The sequence below is a fragment of the Etheostoma cragini genome, chromosome 21 (genome assembly GCF_013103735.1).
Source record: "Etheostoma cragini isolate CJK2018 chromosome 21, CSU_Ecrag_1.0, whole genome shotgun sequence".
Classification (NCBI taxonomy): Eukaryota; Metazoa; Chordata; class Actinopteri; order Perciformes; family Percidae; genus Etheostoma; species Etheostoma cragini.
In genome coordinates, this window is record NC_048427.1 from 18,121,179 (window position 1) to 18,134,178 (window position 13,000).

General features: G+C 41.2%; 1 protein-coding gene across 6 annotated transcripts in view; it reads left to right on the forward strand.

Moving 5' to 3' along the window:
• Positions 1-13,000, forward strand: part of ryr2a (ryanodine receptor 2a (cardiac)) — a 167,779-nt gene that overhangs the window by 71,606 nt on the left and 83,173 nt on the right. For 4 of the 6 annotated variants that reach the window (XM_034859532.1, XM_034859530.1, XM_034859536.1 and 1 more), the window contains 13 exons: positions 681-881; positions 1,559-1,664; positions 1,813-1,956; positions 2,550-2,677; positions 4,601-4,746; positions 5,546-5,660; positions 6,216-6,348; positions 9,053-9,156; positions 9,449-9,584; positions 11,286-11,472; positions 11,732-11,843; positions 11,915-12,035; positions 12,211-12,380. In XM_034859532.1, the coding sequence (XP_034715423.1) occupies positions 681-881; positions 1,559-1,664; positions 1,813-1,956; positions 2,550-2,677; positions 4,601-4,746; positions 5,546-5,660; positions 6,216-6,348; positions 9,053-9,156; positions 9,449-9,584; positions 11,286-11,472; positions 11,732-11,843; positions 11,915-12,035; positions 12,211-12,380 (1,803 nt within the window). The remainder of the gene's footprint in view (positions 1-680; positions 882-1,558; positions 1,665-1,812; positions 1,957-2,549; positions 2,678-4,600; positions 4,747-5,545; positions 5,661-6,215; positions 6,349-9,052; positions 9,157-9,448; positions 9,585-11,285; positions 11,473-11,731; positions 11,844-11,914; positions 12,036-12,210; positions 12,381-13,000) is intronic. The other 2 variants (XM_034859531.1, XM_034859534.1) reach the window with 1 other exon arrangement.

The window sequence follows — 13,000 nt, forward strand, 5'->3', positions numbered from 1 at the left end:
ATCAATTAATCCACTTTTCCATGTCTTTGAAGACCTCAAGGCCTAACTGTTTAAACTGCTTAACAATAGGGACGTTGGCAGAGATGGTTGAGTTGCGGGCAGAATCATTTAAATGAAGCAGTGCACACTTTGACCAGTTAAAGCCTGATAAGCTTCCAGACTCGTGATATAGTAATAGAAGGGGAGGAAGAGACTGAGTGGGGTTTTCTAAAAAAAAAAAAAAAAAAAAACATGGTCCACAAATATTGAGAGATGATGCTGTGTATTACGAGTGCATATTTGTAACACCATAATAGACTGCCGAATGGCTTGGGCCAGCGGCTCTAGAGAGAGGACAAATAGTGGAGGACTAAAGGGGCAACCTTGGTGGGAGGATCTAGAAACTGGAAATAAAGAGGAGGAGTCCGTTTAGGACTTGGGCTGAAGGATTAGAATACAAAGCTTTAATCATACCAATGAAAGTTTTACCAAAGCTCATCACCTCTAAGAATGACCATAAAAATGACCAGTCATTCAGTCAAAGGCTATCACGGCTACAAGAGAAAGAAGTCTCTTTTTCTTTCTGACTGTAGTCCTTGTTTTGAAACTAAGTAGCATGTCAACAGTCTGTGTAGTTGACCCTGTGTGTGTGTGTGTGTGTGTGTTTGTGTGTGTGTGTGTACGTGCGTGTGCGCGCGCAGATGTGCCATGTGCTGCAGTATCTGTGCGACTGCCAGGTGCGTCATCGCATCGAGGCGGTGGTGGCCTTCTCTGATGACTTTGTAGCCTGTCTCCAAGACAACCAGCGGTTCCGCTACAATGAGGTGATGCTGGCACTCAACATGTCTGCAGCCCTCACTGCCAAGAAGACAAAAGAGTTCAGATCTCCTCCACAAGAACAGGTAGGAACACCACTGAAGAAGAGAAAGCATGGCTGGAGGACAGGACAGTAGAGGGAGCACATGTTGTACAAGAGTAAAGCAGACTAGAGTATAATCAGGCAGTGTAGAAGAACAATATGAAGTGTGTTAGAAACAAACAGCAGACAATCAAGATGAAAGCTGAGCATTTGGACACTTAACAACAAACTTAAAACAATGGTTTGTTTTTCATTTGAAATGTCTGGAAGAGCATAATAATGCAATTAAAACAAAATTGTAGTTGCTTTTTGTAAATGTATATAAGACAAGGTAAAATGGGTAAAACGTCTCGTATCTGTCACCGGCCCCTGAATTAAATCAGGTCGAAAGAGTTTTGCGGCAGACTTTGTGATATCAGTAAATATTGTATCGCTGTTCTTACAATTGATATAATATTGTATAGTGATAAAACGTGTAACTTACACCCCTAGTGTGAAACTAGTCACAGAGACACTTTTTCACTCTGTGCTGCTTTGGTGGTTTCTGTTGCTGGATCCATTGCAGACTCCATGTCACACAGCAGCTTTCCAATGCACTGGTGGGAACACGCTCCCTACATCCAAACCTAAGAACGAATGATTGTTTCGATTTACGTGATGTGATCCAAGTGGTTGAAGTATTTAATAAACAGGACTTGTCACGGCCGCGTGTTTCTGCAGATCAACATGCTGCTAAACTTTAAGGATGAAAAGCAGGAGTGTCCCTGTCCTGAATACATCCGAGAACAGCTGCTTGACTTCCACGAGGACCTGATGAGACACTGTGGTAAACTATCCCTCAGCTTCACCTAGTCAGCAACACAAATGTATTACAATATCCAGGTTCCCCACAGATCATGGATCAGCAATATCTGTATAGTGTATATTCATGGAACTACATTATGGACTGTACACTGAATTCTCCATTTTGTCAGGTATAGAGTTGGACGAGGATGGAGGGATAGATGGGGACAGTGACTTCACCATTCGAGGTCGACTCCTGTCATTGGTGGAGAAAGTGGCTCACCTGAAGAACAAGATGGCCAACCGGCCAAAGGAGAAAAAAGAAAGGAAACCCAGTGAGTCTTCTGCATCAGCTGATACACACACAGACAGCAGGGGGTTGCATGTAAACAGTTGACCATTTTTAGGTTGTGGGAAAATACTGACATCACACACAACATATCTCTAATGTAATGGTCAGATTTCCGTAAATTGCATGAGGTACAATCAGGTTTTGGATGATCATTTGAATCAGGCCATGAACTGTCTTCTAGCATTACCCACAGCTTTTACAGGTTAATGGTACAGTGGGAAAATAATTAGAATGTTGTACATACATCAGATACTTTAGGGTTGTAGGAAATTATAAACAACCGACTCCAGCAGCACTTTAAGATCCCCATTGGTAATGTAAAAATACATCAGGACAGTGCTGTAATGGGTCTGTTATTTCCTGCTTGTTTCACTTAGTTGTGTATAAGCGGTTGATAAATCCCTGTGAAAAGAAAAAATATACAAAAAATAATAATTATGAGATTTTTGTGATTATGGACTCACAATCCCCTAACACACTCCTTCTGATTTTTTTCTCTATTATCTCTCTCCCTCTCTCTTTCTCTCTCTCTCTCTCTTTCTCTCTCTCTCTCTCTCTCTCTCTCTGATTCTGCAGATACGTTACAGCAGTTGATTTCAGATACAATGGTCCGCTGGGCTCAGGAGTCAGTTATTGAGGATCCCGAGCTGGTCAGAGCCATGTTTGTCCTGCTGCATCGCCAGTATGATGGCATTGGAGGACAGGTATTTTTTGGCCTGTGTGTGTTTGTTTTAATAGATACACCATACCATTGAAGACACTGTTTACATTAGAATATGACAGATGCCTGGTTTCCTCCTGGTTAAAGTCCATAATCCCACCACGGCAACATCCACGGTTTGATTTCCAGCTATCAAATAAGGGCAAGTGTGTGTGAGTGTGCAAATACAAATAACGAACATTATCCATGTATATGGAGAGAAGCAAGTTAATTTAACAATGCAGAGGAGCTGTTAAACATTTCAGCTGTAACAATACAAACAAATAACAAATAATATCTCTGCCACTTTAACATCTTTTGCCAAGCCTCTCTTATATTTTTGCTAAAATTAAAGATACACACACTTTTTCCATATTCTTTCGGACTTAAAATAAGCACGTTGGAAGTTTTTAATGGTGAGAAATGTCCCCATTTTTCATGTAATAGTCCTTGCATTAAAACAAAGTAGCATTTCAACATTGGGGTTGAGGTCTTGAGACTGGCTAGGCCACTCCAGGACCTTAGAATGCTTTTTACGGAGCCACTCCTTCGTTGCCCGAGCGGTGCGTTGGAGATCATTGTCATGCTGGGAGACCCAGCCACCTTCCCTTTTCAAGGCTCTCACTGATGGAAGGAGGTTTTGGCTTAAAATCTCACGATACATGGGTCATCTAACCACATGATATTCTCGCAATCCTCTTCTGGATCATCCACATGCACTCTTGCAAACTTCAGACGGGCCTGGACATGTCCTGGCTTAATCTTAATTATTACCTAGTGAATTATGAGAATGTTAAAAGTCTCATGGGATGAAACCTTCACTTTATGAGTATTTTTTAAACGGTAATATGCATTCCCCCAGCCTGCCTATGGTCCCCAGTGGTTAGAAATGGCAATAGGTGTAAACCAAGCCCTGGGTATCCTACTCTGACTTTGAGAAAATGAAAGCTCACATGGGCCAATCTTAAATCTTGCTCCTTATGAGGTCATAAGGGTCAAGGTTACCTCCCCTTTCTCTGCTTTGCCCGCCAAGAGAATTTGGCCCACTAATGAGAGAAAGAGACATTATGACTTTCAAACGAGCAACGTGGCAGTTGATCAAGGCCACATCCCCAGCCTCCACCATGCCCCTCTGCCTCTCTTCCTCAAAAGCTACAGACTCAGAAATGGCACATACTAGGGATAGCTCATTGTGGGACTGGCTCTAGTGGCTGGAATTCTGCACTAAGGCTGAATTTTGGGAAAGAGACTGATACAGTATTAGGGGACCACTAAGGTCTATATAAAAGAGACTTCATATACAGTATTAGGGGACCACTAAGGCCTATGTAAAAGAGAATTCATATACAGTATTAGGGGAACACTAAGGTCTATATAAAAGAGACTTCAGATACAGTATTAGGGGACCACTAAGGTATATATTAAAGCATCCAAAGAGCACCATGTCATGGGACCTTTAACCAACAGACCATCCTGCTCAGTCTGCAGTCTGCTTCTCACAGTAAAGTACTGTGTAGTTAGGGCTGCAATTAATGATTATTTTCATAGCCGAGATGTATGTTGATTATTTTCTCAATTGATGGATTAGTTGTTTGGTCTATAAAATGTCAGAAAACTGCAAAAAAAGTAGGTCTGTGTTTTCCAAAGTCCCAAGATCTTTATACTTCTTTGTTTTCTCCACAACTCAAAGATATTCAGTTTACTTTCATAGAGGAGAGAAGAAACTTGAAAATATTCACATTTATGAAGCTGTAATCAGAGATTATTTCCTTTTTTTTGTCATAAAAGGTGACTCAAATCGTTTTATCAATTATCAAAATAGTTGCAGATTAATTTAATAGTGTACAATTCATGGATTAATTGTTGCAGCTCTAGAATTGTGTGGGGCCTTACCAATAAGTTGTATGATATGTCTTTATCCGTTCAGGTGCGGGCCCTTCCTAAGACCTACACTATAAACTCTGTATCAATCGAGGACACTATCAACCTGTTGGCTGCTCTGGGTCAGATCAGATCCCTGCTGAGTGTCCGAATGGGAAGAGAGGAGGAAAAACTGATGATCAGAGGGCTGGGGTGAGAACACACTCATCTGTCAAGCTCCTCAACACTAGGGTTGGGTATCTTTTTTTTTTTTTTTTTCTTGCTAAAACAATACTTTTAAGCCGGTGCTGGAACGGTGCCTGAACCAAAATGTATATAATATATTTATAATGTATATAATTTAAAATATAAAAAGGAGCACAAAACAACAGTTGGCGACATCAGTTGACACATCTGGATAGATGTATTTACCGACCAATTGAAAATGATGATGACTAATAAATAATATGTTCATGTTATGTGAAGACATGTTTCTTATATGCTGTATGTGGGAGCATTATATGTAATTCTCCTTTCTAAGAATCAGTGAAATGTGGTCTAGTCTAATTTAAATTTGAACCAATGCAGACTAACTACAGTGAATTCAAAAGTTCTTCTGAATGTACTTGCTAGATGTGTCACGGCAGCAATCATTTGATTTGAATGGGTACACATGGGTAGAAAATTAATTTTTTTTCTAAAGAGAAGTCAAAAATGTTGGAGAGGGGTAATAGGGAAGGTTGTTGTTGTTCAGCGTACGGATGTCACAATACCAAAAATCTGGTAGTCGTATCGAAACCACCAAAAGTACATAATACTCAAAACCAAAGTCAATACCATGGTGTGTATAAAAAGAAACATTGATTACAGTACCAGTGAAATATCACTCTGTTTTCTTTTTACTGTGATATACTGTGCATACCATGTTCAGTCAGTGCTTACTCCATACGTTGGAGCCCTTAGGATGAAAAACTTTACTGAGCTTTTAAACTCGCCCCCCCTTCCTCCGCAGTGATATCATGAACAACAAGGTGTTCTACCAACATCCTAATTTGATGAGAGCTCTGGGGATGCACGAGACTGTCATGGAGGTCATGGTCAACGTACTCAGTGGAGGAGACTCTAAGGTATGAGGTGTTTCTAATGTTGTATCAGGGCTTCAATAGTAGCCATTTAGTTTTCACTAGTCAAAATGATTGGGGTTTGATTGGGTTTGACTAGGGTTGCTTGATATTTACAAAATGTGATGCATTGCATTGATGCATTGCAATATCAATAGTAATTTTGATATTTTTGAACATGTAAAATTACAAAAGTTACGGGAAAACGCATAACAATAGATTCTTATATTAAAGTTTTTAAGGTTTATTTTAACGGACTGTCATATTAGACTGGTATAACATGACTAAATAAATAATGACCACATCTACAGAACATTACATGTTTTACTGGTTGGACAGTATAAAACAAATAAATAAAGAGAACAAGACGCAACTTTTCTTTCACTTCTCTGATTCGTTCCGTTTTGTTGTCTCTGTCTAATTTGTCACTTACACTGTCACTCTGTTGAAATATCCACACACTGCCGCAGTGGCGTAAACGAGTAGTTTAAAGTGCAAACTTGTATTGATTTGAACCTTTTTTGCAAACTTGACTTAAAACAAACGCCTGTGTTTTTGCAGGAAATCACCTTTCCTAAAATGGTGGCCAACTGCTGTCGTTTTCTCTGTTATTTCTGTCGAATCAGCCGTCAGAACCAGAAAGCCATGTTTGACCATCTCAGCTACCTGCTGGAGAACAGCAGTGTTGGCCTAGGTGAGTATGTCTGATGTTGTCTTGTTTTTACTTCTCCGCTGTTTAGTTCATTTGTGACCTTGGCAAGAAAAGGTTACTCATGATCTCGTGGACCGTCTAAAATCACTTCCTTGGACACAAATGTGTTAATCCCTATAATAGACACTCAACGGTTAACCCAACAGAAAGCCGTAAATTGAGAGTTTTACACTTATCATTCATCCTCTTTTGCATCATTTCTGACAGCTGTAGAGTAGCAAAACAGTAATCATCCGTAAAATGCAGTGCGCTGCACATGTCATGGGCGATACTTTTTTCCTTACAGTGTGAAATTTTTGAGGGCACTCCGACTCACAATCAGAATTTAAAAATAACATGGCAGAAAGTAAATATAGCACACTAGATAGTCAAAAGAAGGCGTTTTCATCAGTATATAGAGTTGGTTGTTACCATGCAGCATGTGTTTGGAGCCTATCGGCTATAACTTTCACCCGGCGCAGCACGGTAATGTCCGACGTAAATGTCTTGGCTATTTTAAGACGGACGCAGTTTTTAATTTCCCATCCCGCACCTAGGTCCTTTAAATAGCAAATGCACCTGCACCCATCTGTGCGCCCATGGACGTGCTGGTCTTACAGGGAGGTGTTCAGGTGCATTCTACGCGTATTGCTATCTTAAGGCAGCGGGAAGCAATCACGCCATTGACCAACAAAAAGTCAAAGTCAGTAACGCAGCATTTCATTGTTATTTTAACAGCGTATTAGTAAAATGCGCCTAGACTCGTGCACAGCGCATGCACGCTATGCTTGTTACACACACAGGGCAGCACTCAAACATGCAAAAGATTACAAATAAAAATATTATGGTGTAAATTCACCATCATAATAGCAATGTGCCAAGGTACAAACGTGGTTGGCTGTTAAAGGGAACGGGAGATGACCTATGATTGGTTGATTGGATGTTACGCCCAAAACACACCTATGAATTAATGAAGACACTAAGTACAACCCATTTGAACCATGCGCCCGGCATCCTTTTTTCCGCCGTCAAACTAGAAAAAGTGGATTTGGACACGCCCTAAACGCATGTGCGCTTGGCGCTATACGCTGTGGCCTCAGATAAAAAAAATAGTGCCCTAAGTACCAAAGTGCCATACTTTGTGAACAAACCGAGCCATTTCCATGACTGAGCAAACTTCCTTCACTGATGAAGCTGAAAATTCCTAAAAAAAGAAATACTAGTGGACCTTGAGTTAAGATTATTTTCAACTGAATGTACCAATTCCCAAAAAATGTACATATGATGGTGTTCTTTTCCTCTGAAATACAAATTACAATATGAAATGTATGTAATTATATATTATAAATAATAATAATTTGATTCACTTACATTTCATTCAATACTCACAATCAAACCAGTGCAATGTGCAGTAAAAAGCTTTCTTTCTAATATAAATTGCAAAGAGACAAGATCTGATACAGTGGCCACTTGTACACAACACGTTGTGTACAAGTGGCCACTGTTGTGTACAAGTTGTGCAGTAAACTTTGCAGATGTGTATCCAGCCTGGAGGGGTTTTTACACGGGGGGGCACACTTCTGCCCCCCCCCCTCCTCCTGTGAACAATAGAGATTCTGGGCGCAACTATATCCCTGCTGTACATCTGAATGACATTAGCTGACTGTGGTATCATATATCTCTAACAACAGACCTAAATGCTCAGTACCTATACATGCACTAATGGAGGGATGTCAGGGGGCTGCACATGGAAGGGCACTCCGAGTAGTTGGGGGGTTCGGTGCCTTGCTCAAGTGCCCAGGAGGTGAACTAGCACCTCTCCAGCTACCAGTCCCCCACCATACTCTGGTCCGTATGTGGACTTGAATCAGTTACCCTCCGGTTCCCAACCCAACTCCCTACTGACTGACTGAGCTACTGCCACCCCATTCACAACAAACAGTGGTATTCTTAGTCTTAACCACAGACTGTTATTGCTTATAGCTAAAGTTAGCTAACTTAGCATAGTCATGATTATTGATGTTACCTGTTAAATGCGCTATGTTCTGATTACTGTTTAGACAACAGGTGTATATTTTAGGGCAGTCGCAAACAGCAAGAATCTCAAAAATCTTTTGTTAATTGATTTGCGCTGAGCGTCGCTCGCTTAGGAAAAAGTTCAACACAATTCGACTCTTCCCGACGGGCTCGTGCACGTGACAAACACGACAGTTTCATGGGATTGTACCCGCTTTTTGCGTCGGTGGTCGAACTGCTCGCGCCTCCCTACCTGCCCGCTCACCACGATACAAGAAGATGAATGCAGACAGTATGTGACACATGCACAAGAAATCCTCATATGTTTGAAAATGGAGATCCTCTGCTTGCTCTTTCCTGCCTGCTTTCACCAGTGGGGGTGGTTTCTTACAGGCGGGGAGTTGTTTTCTCCCAGCATGTTCAGTGGGTGCACAAAGAGAAGCTGTGTGCTGTTTTCTGATGAGGGTTTGGGTACTTTGCGAAACCTAATTTGTTTTTATAGCACCATCTCTTAATACTCACATTGCACACATTGGCTGTCTGAACCATGCTTTGTATCCAACAGTGCTGTATCCAGGAATAGATACACCTCTGTTTTTCTTGTCAAAAGACTCTCTATTCTCTTAGGTGTATTTATATGATCATCTTCCCCTCTCCCCTTCCCTCTCCTCCCCTTCTCTCCTCTCCTCAGCCTCTCCTTCCATGCGAGGTTCTACTCCTCTGGATGTTGCTGCAGCATCGGTCATGGATAATAATGAATTGGCCCTAGCATTAAGAGAGCCAGACCTGGAGAAGGTGAGGATGGCAAACATTAACACGCACAAGTGTAATGTACTGTTTTGTCAAAAAGATCGAATTAATTCAATTACAGTTATTCTGAAGGCACCGGTTTGTGCTTGTTAGGATTTGTATTGTGTTTATAGTGAGAGGTAGTCATATTCAGTGTACAACAATTTAACAAATGTAGGGGGGACTACATATTAGAAGACCATTGGAGGTTTTTAGGCTTACATTTTAAATTTTTTCATTAATTTAAGTAGCAAATCACATGCGGTATACAAAGATGTCACGGTGTCTGCCTGTGCAGGTGGTGCAGTACCTGGCTGGCTGTGGGCTGCAGAGCTGTGTGATGTTGGTGCGCAATGGATACCCCGACATTGGCTGGAACCCAGTAGAGGGTGAACGCTACCTCGACTTCCTGCGCTTTGCTGTCTTCTGTAACGGTGAAAATTTGAGCGATCATCAATTCTCTTTCCTCATCGCTGACTACTGTATATTGGCGGTCAAATCTGATATTTTCAGCAATAAGCTGTTGTTCCTCTTTGTCAATGTACAAACCCCAATCCCAATGAAATAAAATGGAATACAATGTTTGCAAATCCTTTTCAACCCTTAATCATTAAATATGCCTACAAGACAAGATATTTGTTGTTCAAACTGATACACTTTATTGTTATTATATTATAATTTTTTTCGCAAATATTCACTCATTCTGTGTTATATCATCTTTCCTTTTAACAACACTCAATGAGCGTTTCGGGACTGAGGAAACTAATTGTTGAAGCGTTGTAGGTGGAATTCTTTTCCGTTCTTGCCTGATGCAGGACTTCAGTTGCTCAACAGTCTGGGGTCTTCTTTGTCGTATTATGTTCATAATGCGCCATACATTTTCAGTGTGAGACAGGTCTGGACTGCAGGCAGGCCAGTCTAGTACCCACACTCTGTTACTACAAAGCCTCGCTGTTGTAACACATGCTAAATGTGGCTTGACATTGTCTTGCTAAAATTAGCAGGGACGTCCCATAAAAAAGACTTTGCTTGGATGGCAGTATATGTTCCTCCAAAACCTTGGTGTACCTTTCAGTTCAACACAATTCGACTCTTGCCGACGGGCTCGTGCACGTGACAAACATGACAGTTTCATGGGATTGTACATGGGATGTTGCCTGACACACCCCCATACCATCAAAGATGCTGGCTTTTGACCTTTGCGCTTATAACAATCTGGATGGTCCTTTTCCATCATGAGGTCCATGATTTCCAAAAACAATTTGAAATGTAGACTCATTAAACCACAGCACCTTTTCCACTTTGTGTCAGTCCATCTGAGATGACCCAGAGAAGCCAGCGGCGTTTCTGGGTGTTGTTAATATAGATCTTTCACTTTGCATGGTAGAGTTTTAACTCACACTTGTAGATGTAGCGACAAAATGTGTTTAATTAACAACGAAAGTGTTCCTGAGCCCATGTGGTAATGTCCTTTTAAGGTTGTTTTTTAATGCAGTGCCGCCTAAGGGATCAAAGGTAACGGGCATTCACTGTTGGTTTGAAACTTGTCCCTCACATGCAGAGATTTCTCCAGATTCTCTGCATATTTTGAGGATATTATGGATTGTAAAGGACAAAATCAAAAATGTCTTCCTGCTAGTTGAGAAAAGTTGCTCTGAAACTGTTGGACTATTTGCTCATGCAGTATTTCACAAAGTGGAGAACCTCACCCCATCCTTGCTTGTGAACAGCTGAGCCTTTTTGGGATGCTTCTGCTGTACCCACTCGTGACACTCACCTGTTTCCAATTGACCTGTTCACCTATGGAATGTTCCAAAAAGGTGTTTATTTGAATTTGTCTTTTGTTGCCCTTGTCCCAGCTTTTTTGGAACGTTTTGCAGGCATCAAATTCAAAATAAGTAAAGATTTGCAATAAAAAACAAAGTTGATCAGTTTGACCATTACATATCTTGTCTTTGAAGTGTATTCACTTAAATACAGGTGGAAAAGGATTTGTAAATGAATGTATTCTGTTTTTAATTACGCTATACACAACATCCCAACTTCATTGGAATTTGGGTTTGTATATATGTGTGTGTAGTATGTGTTTGGCCTACAGTATGTTGTCATGAACACCTCTACTGTTCTGTTGCCAGGTGAAAGCGTGGAGGAGAACGCCAATGTTGTGGTGAGGCTTCTGATCCGCCGACCAGAATGTTTTGGCCCCGCCCTTCGGGGTGAAGGTGGGGATGGGTTGTTGGCAGCAATGGAGGAAGCCATTAAGATCTCTCAGGATCTCTCCAGGGACGGTCCCTCTCCTACATCTGAGAGCAGCAAGACACTGTAAGATAACATCCTCGCTTCTCTTTTATTTGATCATCCTCTTTTCATAGTGTCTTGTTATTAACTGTGTACTATCTTTGCTCTAGAAGTCATTTATAGTTCAGTAGAACAGTGCTATTATAAATACCCACATTATATCTGTTCCAACCAAAACACATGTATTATTCATTTCCAATTTGTGTATTTAAAGTCACTGAATGGAGGGAAATGAGTTGTACTTTGTGTGTGTGTGTGTGTGTGTGTGTGTGTGTGTGTGTAGTAGTGACATGCTTGAGGAAGAGGAAGATGATACCATCCACATGGGGAATGCCATCATGACCTTCTATGCTGCTCTCATTGACCTGCTAGGCCGCTGTGCTCCAGAGATGCATGTGAGTGACAACACACAAACACACACACAGACTCATAGATACTCACACTAACCTTATCCATTTTATATCAGTTAATCCATGCTGGTAAAGGTGAAGCGATCCGTATCAGAGCCATTCTGCGGTCTCTGATTCCTATTGAAGACCTGGTGGGGGTCATCAGTATTCCTTTCTCCATGCCCAACGTGGCTAAAGGTAAGCAGACCCTCTAGCACCATTGTTATCTGACATGCATAAAAACAGATTTAAAAAAGGTAAAATGTGTGAACAGAAATAAAAAGCAATCACTCGGTTGATAGTAAAATCTTGACTTTTCTTGTGTGTGTGTGTGTTGTGCGTTATGTGTTATGTGTTGCCTCTGCATGTACAGATGGGTTGGTGGTGGAGCCGGACATGTCAGCCGGTTTTTGTCCGGACCATAAAGCAGCCATGGTCCTGTTCCTGGACAGAGTCTATGGTATAGAAGACCAGAATTTCCTGCTACACCTGCTGGAAGTTGGTTTCTTACCAGACCTGAGAGCTGCTGCCTCTCTGGACACCGTAAGAGAAAGAAAGAGAGCGAGAGAGAGAGAGAGAGAGAGAGAAAACCACTGTTCCTTTGTTCTTTGATATTTTTTAAAAATGGCTCTAATTTATATATTTACGTTAAAAGTGGGTAAGATTACTCTGTAATATGAAAGGTGCCTCAAATAGATATGAACCCAGTTACCACTGCAACTGCTCCACAGAGCTTTTTTGGTCTCTGAGCCCTATTTTAACGATCTGAGCGCATGGCATTGAGCACATGGCACAGGTGCGTTAAGGTCATGTCGAAAACCACTTTTGCTAATATGACGGTATAAAAAACGATCCACGGTCGGGGGCATGGTTCTATAGGGTTGTACTTAGTGTCTTCATAATTGATAGGTGTGTTTTGGCCTAACATGCAATAAACCAATCAGTCTGCTGATTGGTTTGACAACTGTAATTCTGTCCCATTCCCTGCTCCAGGCACATTTGGACCTTTGAGCATTGTTATTAATATAGAGGATTTGCACCATAATATTTAATTTGTAATCTTTTGCATATTTGTGTGCTGCTGCACTTCCGTGTGTGTGTGTGTGTGTGTGTGTGTGTGTGTGTGTGTGTGTGTGTGTGTGTGTGTGTGTGTGTGTGTGTGT